This window comes from Lampetra planeri, chromosome 9, assembly GCF_965212315.1.
Source record: "Lampetra planeri chromosome 9, kcLamPlan1.2.h2, whole genome shotgun sequence".
NCBI lineage: Eukaryota > Metazoa > Chordata > Hyperoartia > Petromyzontiformes > Petromyzontidae > Lampetra > Lampetra planeri.
Genome location: NC_136115.1, coordinates 5,518,935 through 5,539,693, shown reverse-complemented (window position 1 = coordinate 5,539,693; position 20,759 = coordinate 5,518,935). Strand labels below are relative to the sequence as shown.

General features: G+C 41.8%; 1 protein-coding gene across 1 annotated transcript; it reads left to right on the top strand.

Annotated features, from left to right (window-relative positions):
* The first annotated feature begins 1,471 nt into the window (after positions 1–1,471).
* On the top strand, positions 1,472–19,432 carry LOC144720610 (palmitoyltransferase ZDHHC6-like). Its single transcript, XM_078597481.1, has 12 exons — positions 1,472–1,584; positions 3,757–3,812; positions 7,090–7,367; positions 8,086–8,177; positions 9,307–9,466; positions 11,177–11,329; positions 11,837–11,890; positions 12,344–12,511; positions 13,030–13,071; positions 13,747–13,892; positions 14,640–14,674; positions 17,344–19,432. Exons 3-12 carry the CDS (start codon positions 7,098–7,100, stop codon positions 17,457–17,459), a joined length of 1,236 nt encoding a protein of 411 aa, XP_078453607.1. The 5' UTR covers positions 1,472–1,584; positions 3,757–3,812; positions 7,090–7,097; the 3' UTR covers positions 17,460–19,432.
* Positions 19,433–20,759: the final 1,327 nt, after the last annotated feature.

Here is a 20,759-nt window from a genome sequence, read left to right as displayed (position 1 = left end):
ATATTGCTCTTATTCAGAAGCGACCTGGCCACAAATTATAGCTCAAGTGGCTTATTGTGTGGAAATTAATTTCAGCCAAATACTCTGAAACCCGGAGAAAAAGCCACGTGGCCTCGGGGAGTGCATACCTGTCAACCCCTTATCAGTGCCTACCAATGTCAGACCTTATTGGTCACCCCATGCCCCTTATAAATCTCAACGTTCATCCTACAAAGTCCCATCACAAGGGAGAAATACAAACAAATAAGACACAAAAATATATATTTGCCCGTATTGAAACGGCTGTACGCCCTATGGACCTGAAAACTCAATTTCCATGTACAAAGACCACGACAGGGTTATGAGAGCTATGAGAGCGAGAGACACGCAAACTCCAAATACAGGGTGTTTGAAAAAGATAGACCCGATTTTAAATCGCTATATCTCTGCAACCACGAACCGCCCATGAATTAAACTCTTACCACTTGAAAGGGCGGGGCATAGAGAGGGCGGGGCATAGAGAGGGCGGGGCATAGAGAGGGCGGGGCATAGAGTTTCAAATGATTACCGCTCGATGCCTCTCCCAGCACACAAACAGCCCCTAGCCTCAGTCATTCGCAAGACACACTGCCTCAATGTTGGATATGTCTCACATGGGACCCCAAGACTTGGCGCTACACTCTTGGCCCCCAAGATCCCCAGACATCACACCCTGCGACTTTTTCTTATGGGGATACGTCAAAGACCGTGTTTTTGTGCCACCATTAGCGACTAATCTGGATGACCTCAAAAACAGAATCACGGCAGCGGTGACTTCAGTGGAAGAAGACACTTTGAGACGCGTTTGGGACGAACTCAACTATCGTCTCGATGTTGTGGAGGTCATATAGAGCATTTATAAAATGGTCAGTAAAACTTGATAACTCATTAAACCGTTTGTAACTTTTTGTGTAATTGTAACATGTTGCCATCGTGAAATATACTGCTTTGAAATTGGGTCCATCTTTTTGAAACACCCTGTATACACCAGACGTCCCGGGTAGGCATTGAACCCCACGCGACCTGCTTGCACACCAGCCGAGGCAAGTTAACAACCTCGGCCACCGCGGCTCGCTCGCAGTTTGCAGAGGTGCGTCTCGTTTGTATCGTTGCCTTGCACTGCCGTACCACGTGCTCTTCTCAGTCCTGCCTGTCAACTCGTGCCCTTTAACCATCAACATCGCCCCTTCCTCTTCTTCTGTCACATCTCTTCCGATCGCATCCCACCCCACCCCCCCCACTTAACCGTTCGATTGCCACGATTCATAAACGCGTCGATTTGTACGAAAGCGATTCATTTCCGGCACGTGTTGCGAGTCACGGGAATCGATCCGAATCGACGGGCGTTTCGTATCGTGGCCATTCGATTAACTTGGGCACAAGCCTCGGGGCTGCCGCTGTTTGTCGTCGCGCTCGCGCAGAAGCTGTGGTGCCGCACCTCCTCCCCCCCACCCCTCCCCCCCGCCGCTGGGGGCGTGGTGTGGAGCGACTGAGACTCGGGCAACGTTGGAGGTCGCCATCCAGGGAAGCAACAGGAAGAGAGATTGGCCACCTCCACACAACCGCGTAAGCGATGGTCTCTCCACACGTTCCGTCTCTCATTTGTCGTTTTGCTCAGAGGCAGCCGAAGATGAGTTGCAGGCGGTAGTTGTCACCGGCACTTATGAGCGAAGTCGCTATGTTGGGGGGTGGTGGGGGGGGTGTAGGTGTGGTCTCGCCACGCCTTGCTAGATGCGCCCTCGGTCAGCAGGGCGGGCTAGGAAAAGCGTAAGGCGCCGAGGTGCGCGGCTCGGGCCTACTTAATTGAATGGAAACGCCGGTGACAACCTTTCGTGTGGTTTCTGTGACAGTGTTCACTGTTCTGTAATTTAGATGTTGTTGTTTGTTATCACCCAGTCGGTCCCACATGCTTGCTTTTCGATGTGAGTTGGTGTGGTCAATTGTAGCGTTGTGCCTGACGTTTGGTTATTCGCTAAACGTAGTGTGTGTGTGTGTTCGTGCAGCAAAGGAATGTAGGAACGTATTCACTGCAGTGAGCGGATTTGTATAATAAAAACACCGCCTTCATGTGAATGTTCTCAGGTTGTCATTGATAACATTGCTATCCAATCGTTAAGTGGAACTACTTGGGAAATTGAATTACGGTACTTGTCTGACAAGCTGGCGTTTTTCGTTCAGTGTCCCCAGCCTCTTATCGCGCGTTTAGATTGTTACTGTACTGTTTTATGACACGGGGATCTTCCTTGAACAAGATACTCTTAGTTAACAACGACTTCTCACCGGGTTTTATACATTTACTTTTAACGTCAAGACGCCTTTGTATTCGTTCGTGCACGCGTTCGTTAATTTTTTATTGTGTGGTGTACTGTATTTATGGCAACAGTAAATCGCATTTGCTAGTCAAAGAAGAAAAGCAATAATGCCTTGGCCATTCATTCAAATTGTGGGCTCGTTTTGTAATAACTCTTGACTTGCCCCCATCAAGTTTTTAATTCCTATTGAGTCCTAGATTCTGCGTTGCTCGTTTGATTTGGCCTGGTTTAGTAGGAGACACTCACGCTCGCATGTCATGGTCACCACGCTGAGTGTAGTTGACTTTGAGAAGGGGAGAGAGATGGCCCTCCTGATGTTCTCAAGGTTTGAAGTTGGTTCTTCCGAATGAATTTTATTTTCAAATGATTTAGAAGTATAGAGTGTACTGTATGAAAACCGTAACTACATTTGTTTTGAATGAAACAACCGAAAATCGTGCACAAACTTAACGTTGTTCTTATTATAGAGCGTATTTATTCACATCACGAGATAATTTGGTCCATTGCGCTGGGCATAAATGTTTCTTTTTGAAAGGCTGTGGAGGGATTGGACTTGTTTCTACTGTAGCGTAAAGGGCAGCAGCAGTAGCCAGCTAAGCAGCTTTGAAAGTCAGCACCACCCAACTATGGCAGAAATGTTAAGTTGATCCTGCAATCATTGGATGCAGACCCAAGTATAGCACCCTGCCAGCTGCCCATAAAATATAATTTCTTGCAAGGACACAAACCAACAGTGACGACTATCAAGCATTGATTCACACCTGCAAAAGGGCAATGCATACGTTGTGCTTTATGGCTTGCGTAAATACCATCAAGCCTACAGCTGCTCGTAATTTTCCTTATAGAATTCCACCATTGGTCATCATCTCGTTGGCTTTCTTGGCTATCATTGCAAGTATGCGACTGTGTGGGATGTTGCTGGAGTGGCTGTTTAATTGGGTGTGTCATTCCCACATGTCTCTGACACTATGTCAATTTAATCAACATTGACTCCACGTGGACAGTTCAACAGGCATCTGCTTTTGTGAGAGCCTCTTGTGTTGTCATAACAGCCACTTTTCAACTTTGCACTCTACTGCAGTGTTTACAATAGCGAGCTTTTTACATCCATTGCTGTATGTCCTATTAAGCAATTTATGTATGATTCAAAATTATGGAAATTTCAATGAAGATGAATTTATATCGACATTTTTCACAGTATATTGGAACGATGCATTTACTTTTTTCATTCACCAATTTAAGTTGACTTGTGGGAGTCGAGGCATTCTTAAGGCTATAACTAAAAAAATCTTGTAAGTATGGCTAGTTTGTCGGCCTTTATATACAATACTGTCACCTAAATTAAATGTGGTTCGCTTCAGGGTCGTGAGCATGTCAATGCAAGTGCATGCAGTAACTGCATTTGCATTACTTTGTTTTCACGCAGCATGGTGTAACAACTCCCCCAAGACAAGCAACGTACAAACCCAAAGCACAAGAAAGGTTTGGCGGACTACTACAGTACTGCAAACACCTGATTAAAGATTCATATTCTTAGGTTATTTCGGTAAAGTCACGTAGGTAAAACATTAAAATTAATAAAAGTAAAATAAAATAATTTTCTTTTATTTACATTAAAGTTAATAAAAGTAAAATAAAATAATTTTATTTACATTTTACCTACGTGACTTTACCGAAAAAACCTAAGAATATTAATCCTTGCAGTCACGAAAGCTTCAAATCTAGAATTGATTAAAGATTGTCAACGATTTTGAAAAAATGATTTGGTTGTTTATATCACTTGAATGGATTTTTTTTTAATCTGGCACCATTACCTGCTAATGTATTGTGTTTGTTTGTGCTTGCCTGTAGCGATTATGCATACACTGTAGAAGTAAATCTTGTTTGGCTGATTTGGTGGAGATATACGTCGTTAAAGTGTCCATTATGAAATGCAATATTTGTAATAGAAAACATAATGGAATAAAGATTATGATATGAAAATCCTTTTTTTTACTCTGGTTTAAAATGTTAGCATTGAAAGTGGCTTACGAAAAGATGTGTTATAATATTCTTATGATGTAATATTTGTAATATTCTTAATGCCATACATTATTTGTATTTGCCAGAGAAACTCGCTACGTTATATGTCACTGCCTGTAATATATTTTATTAAAAATATATAGATTAAAAAAGGGAGTTACAACACGGATGAATTAATTACTGAGGATTGGTTGCCCAGGTTCCTTATGGGATAAATGGAATCGCTTCATATCGGCTGACTCCACAGGAATCATTATAAGAACGAGTTGTGTGTTGTTTTATTGGTGAGGTTTTTGGTTGACTTAATCATCACACAAGTCAAAATGGACCTCTTATAAAATCACTTGCCATTTCAAAATATCGACTAAATACCGTATGTGGGTATTGTCCATAAACTTTAATTTTTAATCTTGACTTAAAGCTGTCATGACTGCAGGAATTCATATTATTTGGGTCTTCGGTAAAGTTACGTAGATAGGTTCAAAGAAAATAACAAAACAAAAAACTACGACGTTTCGATCGCAACACAAGCGGCCGTCATCAGGAAAAGGGGGACAACCGCTTGTGTTGTGATCAAAACGTCGTAGTTTTTTATTATTTTGTTATTTTCTTTGAACCTATCTACGTGACTTTACCGAAAGATCCAAAGAATAACTATGCTATGTGTTTGTGATGGCAAATCAGTGACACGTGTTAACTGTATACCATAACACTGTTTATGGCAAACACTTGCAGGAGCTTGGCAAGTTCCAGCTTGCTGCTGCTCCATCCAGTCATGTGGATTGTCACGTACATTGATTTGTGCCTGACCCCAAGGTTCAATGTTGTGCGTGCTGTATATATGAGCCCGAGCCAACTTGGACATAATTTTCTTAACTGTGATATATTTCCTCAAAGGGAACATTTATTAATTTAGAATTGTCCGTTACATTTGATACTATTTAAATAAATCCAACTAGCTTTTTTGCCCGTCCAAGGACGGGTGTATATTTGCAGTAAATCTGAAATATTCAATAGATAAATTGTTCAGCACATGATTATTAATGAGAGGGTGTTGACCCATGTGGAGTGACGTCACCCTCGAATGGTATTGGGAAGGGGTGCGGCATGTGGAGTGATGTCACCCTCTCATGATTTTTAATGAGGGGAGGGGTGCTGCATGTGGAATGTGTGACCTTGTGCGTTAGTGTAAATTTCCACGTGGGCATGAATATTAATGAAGGGGGGGAGGGGGGGCTCTTTTGCAGTGACATCACGCACGGATGTAGCACTGTGCTGCGTAGATTTATTTTTTACCGTCACTTTTTGTAAAGAGACGTCATATTTGAAGCGACTTTGCGTAATAGATTATTTGATTCAGCTCCACCTTCCTCTGTGTTAGTGTAGAAATCGACCCACTCATGAATATTAATGAGGGGGGTGGGCCTCATGTAGAGTGACGTCACACACGGGACGGACAGACGTTTCTGGGTGTTTATAGTAGGTATTTTGAAGTTATTTTCCCTGAGTTGTGGAAGGAAATGACTACATCTCAATAAAATAATTCACGTGCCTGAGAACAAGTGACATTTATCACGTAAAGTTTTATAAAATGCATAACATTTTTATATGCTGAGAGAGTGAATTGGTTGACATCTATGTATGTAGCAAATGTCAATTTATGCCTGCAAAGTACAGTAAAAATTACCATAAGCAAGTTACTATTATTCCAAGCACACGAATATTATATTCTTGGTTTTTCGGTAAAGTCACGTAGAAGGGAAATAATAAAAATAAAACAAAATTCTCACGACGTTTCGATTGCAATCATCATCAGGTGTGAAAACCACAGCAAGAAAGTTTGAAAAAAAGTGCCGTGGTTTTCACACCTGATGATGACTGCTTGTGTTGCAATCGAAACGTCGTGAGAATTTAATTGTTTTATTTTTATAATTTTATTATTTTCCTTCTACGTGACTTTACCGAAAGAGCCAAGAATATGAATCCCTGCAGTCACGAAAGCTTTAAATCACACTAATATTGTTATATTTTTTGCTTTGTATGTTTAACTTTTTTCGTGACGTACCTCCATGAAGTTTTACGTGATATGTGGTATACAGGGTATGGTATATGGCCACGATGTGGACAGTGCAGCAAAGTCCATTGTACATTCCTTTGCTCCCACGTTTATACTGCCCTCAACATTTATACTGCCCTGCTTTATCAACGTGCACTGACCAGCTTGGTGAAGTATAGTCAAGTAGCCTTCACTAACCCGCACGTCGTAGGGAGGTCCTTATCCAGCAGTGGATTGACAAAACGGATGTGCTTGCACACAGAAATGAACATCAAAATAAATATTGTTTGTAAACAAGGAAGAAAAATCATGCATATGCGTGGATTTTGTAATACTAACATGCGTTTGTCCTCGGTAGTATTTGGTGATAATAACATTGTTCCAAGCAGCACCACAAGAGAACGTCATACAGCACATGACCGACAGGATAGGGGAAGCGTGCATGGAATGTGAAGTTAAATACTCTTTTAGCAGGGGTTTTTATCAAAATTTGGGCAAGCATTTTAACAATTTGGCCTGTTTTCTCTAGAGTAAGTCCCTAACATATGAACAGATATATGGAAATAACTAAGGCATTCATACTTTTTCAACCTTGGTTTGAAAGCATTAAATAGATCTTGTATGTCATTTAAAAAAAGATGATGGGTGTAACGCTTGAATTTTTTTAATTTGCTTTCACAGGTGCCGCAATGGGGAGGGTAAGCTCGGGCCTGTCGGATCGGAGGGAGGAGATGGGTCTCATTCGCCTCTGCCACTGGGGTCCAGCCGTGGCCCTCTCCGTAATCACCGTGTGCACCTGCATGGCCATCCTGGACTCGCTGCTGTGGTACTGGCCCACCGATACACCTGGCGGGCTTCTCAACCTCGCTGTGCTCTCCCTCTGGGCTTTTCTCATCCTCTACAACTACTTCAGCGCCATGTTCGTGGGGCCTGGCTATGTGCCTTACGGCTGGAAGCCCGTACGTACTCGGCGGTCGTGCTCAATCATTCATCTTCACCATCGCACTTAGCGTCATACATTAAAGTGAAGTATACATGGCACCATAGGGATCCATAATTGTCGGCGGCTAAGTGCAGAAGTGTCTCGCATTGCCAAGAGTTTGGTGATTCTGTAACTGCAGGAACTTCTGCATTTATATCATCAGCAAATGGTGATGATTTTGCATCATCGTCGGTGGTGTACTAGGTATTGCCATGTTGGACTTTAGCCCAAATGGTTGCCTTGTCACGGGACAGAAAATTACAGTTTAGCAATTTTGTAACGTGATATTTGGACACATTGTAAACTTGATATCAGTGACTGTCTTGCAAACAGTGTTATGGAATATCTTTCACTGATACCATAGATACGTTTGTTTTCCTAGTGTTCATTTATAAAATACTGATTAAACAGTTGAAAGTCTATATAAAAATGCAGTGTAATCCCACATTGTGACAATTGTTGTCAGGTAAGTTCTTGCTTGAACATTCATAAAAAAAAAAAATGATTTTGATCCTTACAAGATATGTTTGATTTACTCTCTTAACACCTTTGTTGCTCTTAGGACACAGTCACTGATAAGTTGCATAGCTTCAGAGTCCTAAGACATTGCCGCCAGATCTCTTTATGTAAGTGATGTGGACTGAATAAGGTATTGCTGACTGTTCTTTGTCTTCCCTGGTTGTGTGTGTCATTAGGAAAAGCCAGAGGATGTCCAGTACCTGCAGTATTGCAACATCTGCCAGGGGTACAAGCCCCCACGCTCACATCACTGCCGCAAGTGTAACAGGTTAGAAAACCATGTCCTCAATCGTCGGTTTATGATATTAGCAGGTTTAGTTGCCGTTTATTCTCATGTGTGCGTCTAAAGGCGATAAGAACAGACCTTTCTCTCAACGTTAGCTAAACCAGGCAATGGTAATGATGACCATGAAAGTTTAACACGTAGGCTTTCGCGACCAATATTCGTCATTCAGGTTTTTTGGTTTAGATCGCGTAAATATATAAAAGTGTCGTTAAACCTGCCACCACCCGAAACAGCCAATTAGTAAGGGTTTGTCACGTAAACAGAACATGCCAATTTGTTACTAGTAAACACAGTTGGACTTTAACACTGTTTACATAGTACAGCACACTGTTTATGTGACAAACCTTACTAATTGTCTGTGTCTGGAAGTGGCGGGTTTAATGACACTTTAATATATTTACGCACTCTAACCCAAAAAACCTGTATTATGGGTGACCATGGTAGATGACCATTGGGGCGCTTCAGTGGCGAGATGTTAACTACCTCGCCTGGTATACAATAGGTCATGGGTTCGACTCCAAATACGCAGGCCCTGACGCCTGTGTATTTGGAGTCTACACGTCTCATCCTGTAGTCGCTTGGATTTGTCTCCGCTTCATAAGTGTTTTCCCTCCAGAATTAGCAACATGCGTTTAGAGTATTTGACTGCTATAAATGTCCATATGATATGCCACGTTGTTGAGCTACCATTTGTGGCCAGGTCGCTTCTGAAAAAGACCTAAATAGCTCAGTGGGCCTTACCTGGTGAAATAAAAATAGTAAAAAGTTTAGATTGTTGTTAATCTATTGTGGTGTGTCACACCCGACACAGTTCCTTAAGGTCTAGTTTAAATAATATATGCATATTATATATAAGTATTGCCTGCAGCAGTTGATGAATCATTCAAACCGTCTTCCTACATCAAGAATGGGGGCAGCTGTTTTTGTGCATTTTACTTAATATTTTAGTGACTACAGAGGAGGGTGGTGTGAAATGTTGCGCTCTTAATAAGTACCATTGTATCAAACATTATCTTGCATTGTTGATACTTAAAAATGCGTTACCTTGTGCATGCCTGCTCGAGAACAGTCGTAATTAACAGTTGTTTTGTATTGTGTGCATGCCTTTCAGGTGCGTGATGAAGATGGACCACCACTGCCCATGGATCAACAACTGCTGTGGTCACTCCAACCATGCATACTTCACGTGGTTCCTGCTGCTGGCGCCACTGGGCTGCTTGCACGCATCTGCCATCATCTCTTTGACCATCTATAGCCAGCTGTACCACAGGGTCAGCTCCTGCTCCCACTGGCTCTCCTGCAGGGCAGTACTCAACACCTTCCTACTTTTCTTACTTTTCTGCGCAGCACGTTCTTGAAACTGTAACTAACCCGTCTGCATCTGCGTCTGAATCGGTGTTCCTTCCAAGGCTGGCCTTCCCAAACGCTTTTCTTCCGTGGGTCCGGGTTTCGTGGTTGTGTGAGTGAGTCCTGCCCTGGACTAAGCAACCTCAAAGGGACACCATAAAATACGGATTAGCATTGGTGCTCATGAGTCTAATGCGGCATACGTTTGTTTTTTTAAACGTTTTGCAAACTGCACACTACATCATTATGAATTTAAAATTGGCAGTAATGTCACGAGAAATATATCACCATATTTTTGCAGCATCGCTTTTTTAATTTATGGCTCAAGGGCCTTACAATTCTCCTGAGCTCTGCCTTTTTATCATAAAGTGCAAGCCGCTTTGTAGTGATAATGTATAGCCCAGGAACCATGTACGCTGAGTCCATGGGTCCTTATGGCTGCACTGGTGACCTGGAATTAATCGGAGCTTAGAGGCATCACAGTGTGGGCCTGGTTGAGTATTGTGGCTCTACATGTGATAAACAGTGGATTGGTTTAGGTTCTTTTTAGCAAATATATATCGTTCCCCTGGCTTCAGTGTCGGTATGCGCAGATGTGCCTACAATCCTGACAGCGACGCTTTGTGTCACGCAAACGCATGCACTCTCATATACCAGTTTTCGTCTGTGGGCTAACTATTCCATTTTCACAATCTTGACCCAGTGCTGCCACTTATTCATTCTTGTCCTCTGCATCCTTCTGTCAATTCAAGGTAATCTTTTTTGGCATTACTTGAATTTACTAATTACTCAGACCTCATGTGAATTCATTTTTATTCCTGTGCTATCATTCTCGGTTAACTCTTTATAACGAAATATTTCACAGTTAATCTCTTGTTACAAACAGAACAAACATGTATTCAAAAGTATAAATTGTCAAATTTGATTTACTTGGCTTATATTTGTTATCTGGTAGGCAATTACAAATGTATATTCTTTTAATAATCACGAAATAGAATTAATTGTTATAGGATATGGAAAAGCTGTATTCGTGACCTCTTAATACACCAGTTGGCTTCTCATTCTGATGGAGAAATAACTACTGACAAGCAATGGCTCGTAAGTTCTTTAGATATAGACTAAATACATATTTCAATAACTACTTAATTTTGTTATAAACTGTTTCCCCATTTGTCATTGACCATATCACATTCTTGTAAGGATTCAATTGAAACTCGAATACACAGATCAAAGTAAGTTTTGCTTAACACTGCAGCTTTCAATTTTTATTTTTACAATTTTATAAACATTCTGGGAAAATTTAGCAAACCCATTATTTTAATATAAAGTCCTTTTTCATTGATCAACTTTACTATTTTACATTCATTCAGAACAAATATTTTAATATTTTGCAACCCAATATGTGAATTTGACAAATTGTACGGCAATGTTTATTTTTTTTACTTGGCACTCTTAGCAGTGTTTGTCACGAAAACAGGAGTCGTTTGTTTTATAATCCCGTTTCTGTGTGAAAGGTTTTAAATATGGCACACAATTTTTGCTTATCATGTGGAGGGTACGGAAGTTGGGTCCACGTTGGTTGTGTTGCAATGTTCCCCGGCGCTATCCATGGTGTCTCGTATTCCATGCTGCAGATCTCCTTTGGGATGACAAAACTGCAGATCGACGTGTCAGCTCCGCCCGTTGGACCTGTGCCGTTCGGAGTTTCAGCTTTTGCTGCATCCCTGTTCGCTCTGGGCCTTGCTGTGGGCACTACCATTGCCGTGGGAATGCTTTTCTGTGTACAGGTTTGTCTCTCTTCTACAGCAGGACTATTACAAACTCTCCAGTGTGCGACTGTGGTCATGCAGAACAGACCATACTACATATCACGACGCAACGCCCGATCCACAAAAGCGAAGGAGACATCGCAGCGATGCATATTTTGCTGCTCCTGACGTGGATATCTGGCTTGACCACCTGCATGTGAAATCGTAGTTGCTGTTCTGCATCTACTTCAGCCATACGAAAGAAAAAGAAACAAGACTAATTTCACGATGTACATATATATTTTTCACTTTCCAATGAAGCGGTGGTTTTCAAAAGTTAATCAACTTGCATGTTGTCTTGTTCCATTACTGCTTTCAATTATTGGAGCACACCTTCTGTAGCTTCTATATTCCTTAATTAAGGATGTAAAAGTCTGCTTGCAGCAAAACTGATTGGGGTGCACACGTTGTATAGGCTGTTTTATCACAAGTATTTGGATACATGTCATTATAGCTAAATAAGTTGCACCCTTATTTTCTTTGCAGATTAAAATTATTTTGAGAAACAAAACTTCCATCGAAACCTGGATTGAAGAAAAGGTAAGAAAGAAAGTACCTGAAATAAGAGCTATGTGGAACAAATAAATCTGGCTTTAAATTTAAAAACCTCTACATTTCTCAAGAGTTTTCTGGTTCAGACTGTCATTCAAAGTGTTTTACAATGGGGATATTTAAATATTAAATATGTCACTTATTACCAGTGTCTAGAATTCACAACGATATATGTTATATCCACTTCTCATCTGATCCGAAATGTCTTTTTGTTGATTATGCACAAATCATATCAGGTTTGCATGACTTACGAATGTAGAACTATTTGACATTTGGATGTGTACTGAACAGTAATACTGCTCTTTGGTAATCCTGCTGTGAAAAGGAGTGAAACTAAAATATTAATTTGTTTATTACTCATGTTTAAGCCTGCAGCAATAATGCCAAAAAATACAACCATCCACCAGGTTAACCCTTCTCTTATCTCCCTTGTCCTTTCAGGCACGGGACAGAATCAACTATTATAAACTGGACGAGCAGTTCGTGTTTCCGTACGATCTGGGCTCACGCTGGGCCAACTTTAAACAGGTGGTGACGCTCGGGGGCATGCCGCGTGGGAACGGCGTGCACTGGGCCCTTCACGAGGGCTGCGACCCCTACACGCTCACGGTGCTTCTGCATTGCTGTTTTGCACCACATCTCACCGACATACACCGCACATTGCCAGCATGCCGCGATGGTATAGAATGTCAATGTACCTCTGTATTCAAGCTGTTATGGACTCATACCAGCATTGGGTATGAAGGTCTTCCACACACTCTGTATATTAGAATCGCGACATGTTTCCTTCAGTGAGTTGGTCACCAGTTGCTGAATACTATGCAGTGAGTGTTGTTTGCAAGGCTGACTGTTTCATCTCATCAATACTGTTATATTTTAAATATATTAATCAGAATTGCTTGATAATTAATTTTGATGGCTATCCATGGTGTTATGTGGGAGCACTTTTCCAAGTTGAATCTCCATCTATTAATTTCAGTTAAGTCAGGTTTATAAATGTAATCCCCTGATGGATGGCCAAAACATATCAAGCGAAGTAAGGTCATGCACTGTTTACTCCAACAATTGCAATTACTCGAATAATATTTTAAAATGATCTGCTTACAAGAGACTACATCATGTTTCAGGTGGAGCAGCTCAAGCAGAAGGCTGACAAGAGGGCCAGGACGGTGAGTGGATGTTCTTGGTTTGACAAGCTGGACAGAAGCTAGACTCATTGTCAAGGATCGCAATACCAAATTTTGTGAAAACAATCAGTCTATCATGCATCCCAACTACCTCTTTGGCATGTGGAATTAAACTACAAAGCTCTGAACTGTGATGACATGCTGTCTGTCATAGGATATTGTATTTCCATGCACCTCCGATTAGCACGGTTGGCTATGCACACTGCGAAATAAGTTCTACATACATATGTATAGCATGTTTTCACAGTATAGCAAACATACGTGCTAACTAAATGTGAGTGTAGATTTAACGGCACTGCAGAGTTGATTTAAAAATACATTCTTAGAAGAAATTGACTGAACATCCCAATGAAAGGACCCTCTAGAAAAGTCTTGAGACTCAGGGCTTGGTGGATAAAAAAAATTGGCTTAATTATTATGCTGCCACGTAACACATTACCACACTTTCGTGTACTTATTCGCTTGAAACTCTACAGCCTCAAGAGTGACCCGTCACGCGAGCTTAATATCAACTTAAGTTGCCGTAGTTTTTTTTGACAGGAGTTATAAAAATGAGATTATCATTCACCAAAGCCGCTTCAGCTCGACGGCAGCCAGTGGCGCTCGAGTGAGATTTGTGTCGACCGAGGCTACAGAGCGGTCACGGCGCATTTGCAGGTGCCGTACCGTGCTTCGGAGAACTACAGCGGCGCGTGCTGCCCCATCACCAAGGGCGTGAGGACGCTCTTCGGGATGCCCTGCACGGATGAGCCTCGCATCAAGCTGACGCGGGGCGACGTCGTGCTCATCACGCGCGCCACCAAGTATGCGCGGCGAGGCGGTCTTGCATGAAACGGCCTCGTATGTTTGCGTACAAAACAACAAAGCCTAACTGTTAGTAAAGCGCCTGCATTTTCTTATTGATTCTTGTGGAAATTATTTGCACGGAAATTAGAGACGGGAAATTGCTACATGATTCCTATGCTGGAAATGTGATTCTGTTCTTAGAATCGAATACGGTTACTCGTGAGATTGGTCTACAAGATGTGTGACCACCATGGAGATGGAGCCATGAAATCGGCCTCTGTGCAGGTGCCAGGTGGATTGTTATATTGCAGAACCATGGTAAATGTGGATTGCTTTTGGGAGGCCCTGAATCAGCAGTGAATTGAACTTGGCTGATGATAATGAATCTTTCAAATAGTTGTATGTAACCATCTTCTTGGTTTTTTCGGTAAAGTCACGTAGAAGGGAAGTAATAAAATAATAAAAATAAAACATAATAAAATCAAATAATTCTCACGACGTTTCGGCTACAACGCAAGCAGCCGTCTTCAGGTGAAGAAAAGTTGTATGTAAATTAACTATCTCCATGAGATACACTTGGTTGATAAAGTAAAATTGTTCGACTGAATATCTGAAGTGGACACACTGCAAATCACGACCACATTTGCTGCCGTGTAACTTTTCTCATAATTTTTAATACATGTTGGATAATTTTATATTATTTTATACATTGGAGTTGACATCTGATTTATGAAGCCTTTTTCTTTTCACTGTGTTTTACATAGGCACTGGTTTTACGGAGAAAAGGTTGCCGATGGCGGTAAGTCTCCAAACAGCTTTGCCTAACAATTTGTAAGTGCATGTTACAAGCTATGAAGTATATTTTAACCAATGTGGGTCATTGTGTGCCTTTAGTTAATATAAATTCACAAATTATAAAAATTATGCAACTAAAGCACTCTTACCGTTTCATCAAGCTCAAGAGTTCTTAGACGATGTCATTGATGCCTTTGCCATCACTTCCTGCTGCTAGATGCAGCACATCTCACAACATTTACACCTATCCCAAGATCTGCCTTTAAATTACCTTCTCATTTTCCTTTAGCTCTTCCCTTTGATTGCCCACATCTAGTTGCTGAGATATATACCTGCCCTGGTAATGTGTTGCCCACCATGTGGCACACACAATCCACCCATCACAACTCACTTTTACTTGTTGCATCTGGACTAATTTTGGCATGTTCAATTATGAATGTCCAATGTGCTCACCCTATCCTGACATGAATTTCCTAGCATTCTCCACGGTTGCTAGTATTAAAAGGCCTAAAGCTTATCTTCTAGTTACTTTATTCAAATCCCATTCCCACTCATGCAGTAATATGAACATTACCACGTCTCAAAAGAGTGTCTTATAACACCAATGTTGACTTCGCTACTCCTCCAGTGTGATTTATGTCATTCGCCAATAATTCACTTTCCTAACACATCTCTTGACCTTGCAACCCTCTTTAATATGCACCTTGCTACTTAAATGAGTGAAGTCTTCTACCTCCACATTCTCATGTTCTACTTTGATAAACGTGCATTTCTAACCACTGCCATTAACATCCATGGAATTCCCAAGTTCCTAAATCAAAGACATGGGGTTTCTCGGAGGGTACTTAACTGATGGAATTAAGCACAGTAAATTGATTATGTACAAAAACTGCCCAAAGTCTCCCTCTTTGAAAGAGTAAAGGCCAAAATAACAAGATGAAATTTCAGTGAATTCCAACTGAGGGCTTTCAGTTGCATCACTATTGTGTAATTTTTGCACGATGCAATAGGTCGCAGTGCAGTTGCATGATTGATCCCGGTTTATATTTTTGCAATCTGACAAAATTGTCAGCGTAGCCTCAGAGTTCACCTAGCCTGGCATACGTGCTGTGGTGACGTCACCATCACTTAGTGCAAAATGTTGGTTGTTGTTCAGCAGGTGTTTCCTTGTGTGAGAATCGCAAATATGCGTGCTTGTTGATTTTGTGTGTATGTACGCCAGGTGTGTGAGAGAGAGACCGTTTGCGTGGTAATTAATGGGCGTGTGCACGTTTGTTTTGTGTGTGTACAATAGTCGTGTGGATTTGGATGTGTGTGTGTGTTCCGGTACAACACGCATGGTGGCGTAGTAGTTAGCGCACGGTGACATTAACGTAGTTCGATCATTGGCCATGGCTAACATCGATGGCGAGTGTTATATGAACCGGCCCTGGGCGTCAAGGTTGACTCCTCTTTATGCGAGTACCTTGTGCAGTGTATATACACATTTTCCTCACATGCACCATGCCTGCCTTGTTGTTGCTCGTTAAGAACACTACCCTGACATCTGGTGTAAGCATGTGTTTGTGTATATATAACACATTCCTGCGGAGGGAGCTGGTAGGAATGTTGGGTTGCTCGGTCAATGGCCAGGGTCAATGGCGACGTGGTGTATTCCGTAAATATGGCCGACTGTGAGGGCAGGCACAAGCCGTCGTGAGTAGGTTAAACGTTGAGTTTTATAAGGGCACCACGGGGTGACCAGCCCCTCCCCACCCAGCCCCACCCCTCCCACCCCCACCCAGCCCCACCCAGCCCCACCCTCCCCACCCAGCCCCTCCCCACCCTCCCCTCCCCACCCAGCCCCTCCCCACCCTCCCCTCTCCACCCAGCCCCTCCCCACCCTCCCCTCTCCACCCAGCCCCACCCCTCCCTTTTTGGATGCACGACGGATGGACACAATAATCCCCTGTGGGCTGGTGGAACCAGGTGGTTCCTACCAGTATATGTGTGTGAGTGTGCTTGATTATGTATATTTATACATTTGTTTATGTAGCGTGTGTCTTGTTCCCTGTCTCATGGCACCCTTTGGGACAGTATTGCACTGTTGCAGTGTCACCTCGAACGCCTGCTTGCGATCGATGGTTTGCAATCCTGTGCAGTCTTTAATTATACGCCCACATCGATTGCACTGAAATGGCATCGTGTATCTCGGGTCTTTAATAATCCTCCGTGAGATTTCACCATGGTAAAGAACATTGAGTTTATTTGAAACACTATCGCGTAATGTGTATGTAAGTTTTTTGTACATTTTTGTCTCTTTAATCCATTGCTAGATGAGGGCCTCCCCACACTGAGGCTCTTGGTGGTCAGTGTAATTAGATGGAGACAGGAGCATAGAATACATTACAACGATTATTATAATTCAATCACTATACAGTTTCAAACCTGCTTAGTTTCCGAACTCTGATGAGATGGGGCTCATTCCAGGTTATTTGGTTAGAGGCAAGTTTATGGTACAGCCGTGAGAGTATAGTGCGTGAGTGTGACATGCCTGATGTGTGTGTGTGTGGCATGTGAGTGATGCGTGTGTTGTGTGTAGCACATGCGGGGGTGTGTGCGTGGCACGTGCGACGCGCGTGGTGCACGTGGCACATGAGTGTATGACGTATGTTGCGTGTGCGCATGCTGCAGAAGGAGAGCGGGAGCGTGGTTGGTTTCCCCGTCGCTGTGCTGAGCGCATCTCCCTCCCGGACACGGAGAGCATCGAGAGCACGGAGAACTCCACCGAGGGCAAGAAGAATTCCTGACGTGCAGAGATATACCACCCTTCTCCACACGACACCACTCTATGGCAAATGTGCAAAAAGCGCACATGCTCGGAAAATTATTCTAAACACAAAATAGAAACCTTCTTTACAGCTGCGCTAACGTTTACAAATGGCTCCTGGAAATAAATTAAGGAAACTACTGAACACGATACATTTAGCATATTTTTTTTTAAAACTTAAATGGTTACATCCTGTACGTGTTTTACTCTAAATTTATAATATGTTAATGTGTTCTTGAATTTGAGGATGCACAATGTTTAAAGGATAATTATGCTCTGAAGTGTGTGTACCTTTGGTGCACACCTCTAAATGAAAGTATTTCACCTTTCCTTTCAGTTGCAAAGGTTCCTCTTCCGCTGTTTGCATGAAATGCTGTTTGGCTTTGGGAAATAGTTTGGGTCCGATTTAACAGGAGTGGATTTGCATACCCGATTTTGCAGAATTTTTGCAGAAGGATCTTCTCATTGACTTAATGGTCAGCCAGCTTGACTATTGCCTACAATTACATGTTTTGCATCATTTTGCTTTTGTGTGACCACTCAGAACTCTACATGTACGCATTTCTCTTATTTTATCCGGGTTAGGTTTGTGTTCATTTTCGTGTATTATGCGGCTAATCTATTTCTACCCAATGCAATTTGAATTCACTCTTTTACTATATTTATTTTACCAGGTAAGGGCCACTGAGCTATATAGTTATTTTTCAGAAGTGACCTGGCCACAAATGATAGCTCAACAAATTGGCTTATGTGGAAATGTATAGCAGCCAAATACTCTAAACGCATGTTTCTAAATGTGGAGGTTAAAACTGGTGGACCCAGAGAAAAAGCCACACGACCACGGGGAGAACTTGCAAACTCCAAATATACAGCAGCAGGCGTCATGGATGGGATCGAACCCACGACTTCCTCTCTACCAGGCAAGGTAGTTAACATCTCACCACTGTGGCTATGCGGCCAGGCGTGGGAAATCATGTGTCCTGTATGCGCTACTCTGCAGGCTGCTGTCTGGTGCGGTGCATTGTGGGTTGTGTGATTGTGGTCTATGCTACGCGATTTCGCTTTATAATTTTTTTTTGGAACGCGCCTATCACAAAGTGAGGGAAAACTGTATTACCCTCAGCCTCCATCGGTGCCCATAGACTCTACCATGTGACTTTGCTGTCCGTACAGTGTAGAGTAGGATTTTGCAAACTCCAGGCCCAGTAAGCAGAGTATATGCTGATTAGATGTAACCTGCAGTTTGAATTGGATTATGCTTTCCGCACCTTAATGTTGAAATCCAGCCTGGTCAGACCGTTCCATTTCATTTCCACTAACACTTTATTGTATGGTTTCATATTTATTTAATCGAGTACCAGGTACGTGAATCTTCCATAACATTTTTTCCAAATCATTTTGCTAAGTTTCAGCTCTCCCCAACACTAGAATTGAGACAAATTACAGTTGGAGTAAAGGCATTTATTCATCTGATGTGTATGTGCACCCTGTTTTGTGAAATCTTTATCTGGCTCATCACGTTCTAAAACTAACTGTGGCTTGTACGAGAAGAAGAAAAAAATGTGTATTAACGCTGCTGTCTTGATGACCAAACAGCATTGTGTCTTAAGCCATCGTATAGCAATAGATAACTACTGGGGCCAAATGTATTGTCTATATTCTCGAGTTTCACATAAGAACACTTGGTCCACATACACACCTAATTTAATTGCGAGTTTTTAGTTGCAATGGGAGCCGCGAATGTGTACAAACTACATTCCGGAATACAGTGCTGGATGATGGTCAATGTGCTTGGGAAGGTCGAGGATGTAGACATTTTTTAAATGCTGGCACCCAACCAAGTTGTGGTGCAATACAGCAGGGTATTAAAATCTCCCAGGCCATACTCATCAATAAAAAAAGTAATATATTAATGTTTGTATCCTTAAAATAAAAAATAAGTAAGAAGTGTCACATTTGAGTTTTTACTCCCGTGACAGTGTTTACATAGTATTTCCACGGTGGCTGAATGGGCGTCAAGTCCAAGCTTATTCCAAACCAAGCAATGAATGGTGGTGGCGGTGTGTGTGGCTCGGGTAGGGTGGACAGGTGGTGTTAATGTAATCGCTGCCACGCTGCTGAGGGACAGCAAAGTTGTGTTGAAAGCAGTGCCCTGTAAATCGGCACTGCAGCCCATTTGAAGTTGCCATGACTAAGCTGGTTATGACGGCCTTTAGACATTTTGTGTACAGCAAATGGATAGATTGTGCCAATGGGCATTCTCTATCAGTAAATATGGCTTGTGGAGAGGAAGCAGTAGTATTTAGAGGAATATATTTATTTTATTTGTTTTGCTTAAACACGGGTATTTGGTAGTTTTATTTTATGTTATGTGTAACCACTAGCTCGCATGCATCAATCTTTAACTACTATTCAAATCGTTCTTTATGGAAAACAGACTGGCACTTTCAGAAATGCTGGTTTTATCTTGATTTGGGTATTTTTTAGTTTCGCCTATTCTGTTCAACATCACTCATTTTCATGTTAAGATTAAATACTTCTCGGTATATTCACCGATGATTCACAGATTCGTTTGACACAATCTGTCGTACATTTATGATTTTAATGTGATGATAACCAGAAAAAAGTGCAGTCAATGGGGCCTTATGCTGTATATACTTTCACTCAGTATGGCGCATTGGGAAATACAACCATGGTAAACCGCAGCGTGCTGTCAGCTACCAAGATAAATTGTCCTATTTTTGCCACATACTAAACAAGCACATGCATTATCAATAAACATCGACATGTAAGTAATTACTGTGGGATTCATTATACACATGTTCATGTATGTTCAGTCAGAAAATGTATTCCTGATTTCCACAAGACTAGAAACACTCAAGTGCCCTCCACTGAAGGTTCTGAAGGTTAGTGCCAAACATTGCCTAACGTACCAATTGTTGCATTTGAACCCAGTTCTTGATAGACTTTAAATGATTTTGGTATATTTCGATAAACTCAAGTTCAGTACTATAAGCACGAGCTCCTTCATTGGGTTTAGAAAGTCTGCATTTTTCGTATGTAATGTTTGGTCTTTGGTTAAAATTGTCCAGAATTGTTAAATGTGGATTTGTCCTATTGGCGGTTGTGTGCTTAACTGATCTTGGAAAATGTTGGATGGTGTTTCGGTATTTTGTCGAATAAGGTAACGGTTTATATGTTTGTTCCTGATGACCAGTATTCCTGTAATCAATTTTCACCTTTGTATTAATGCTGCGTATAGGCTAAGGAACCACCAAAA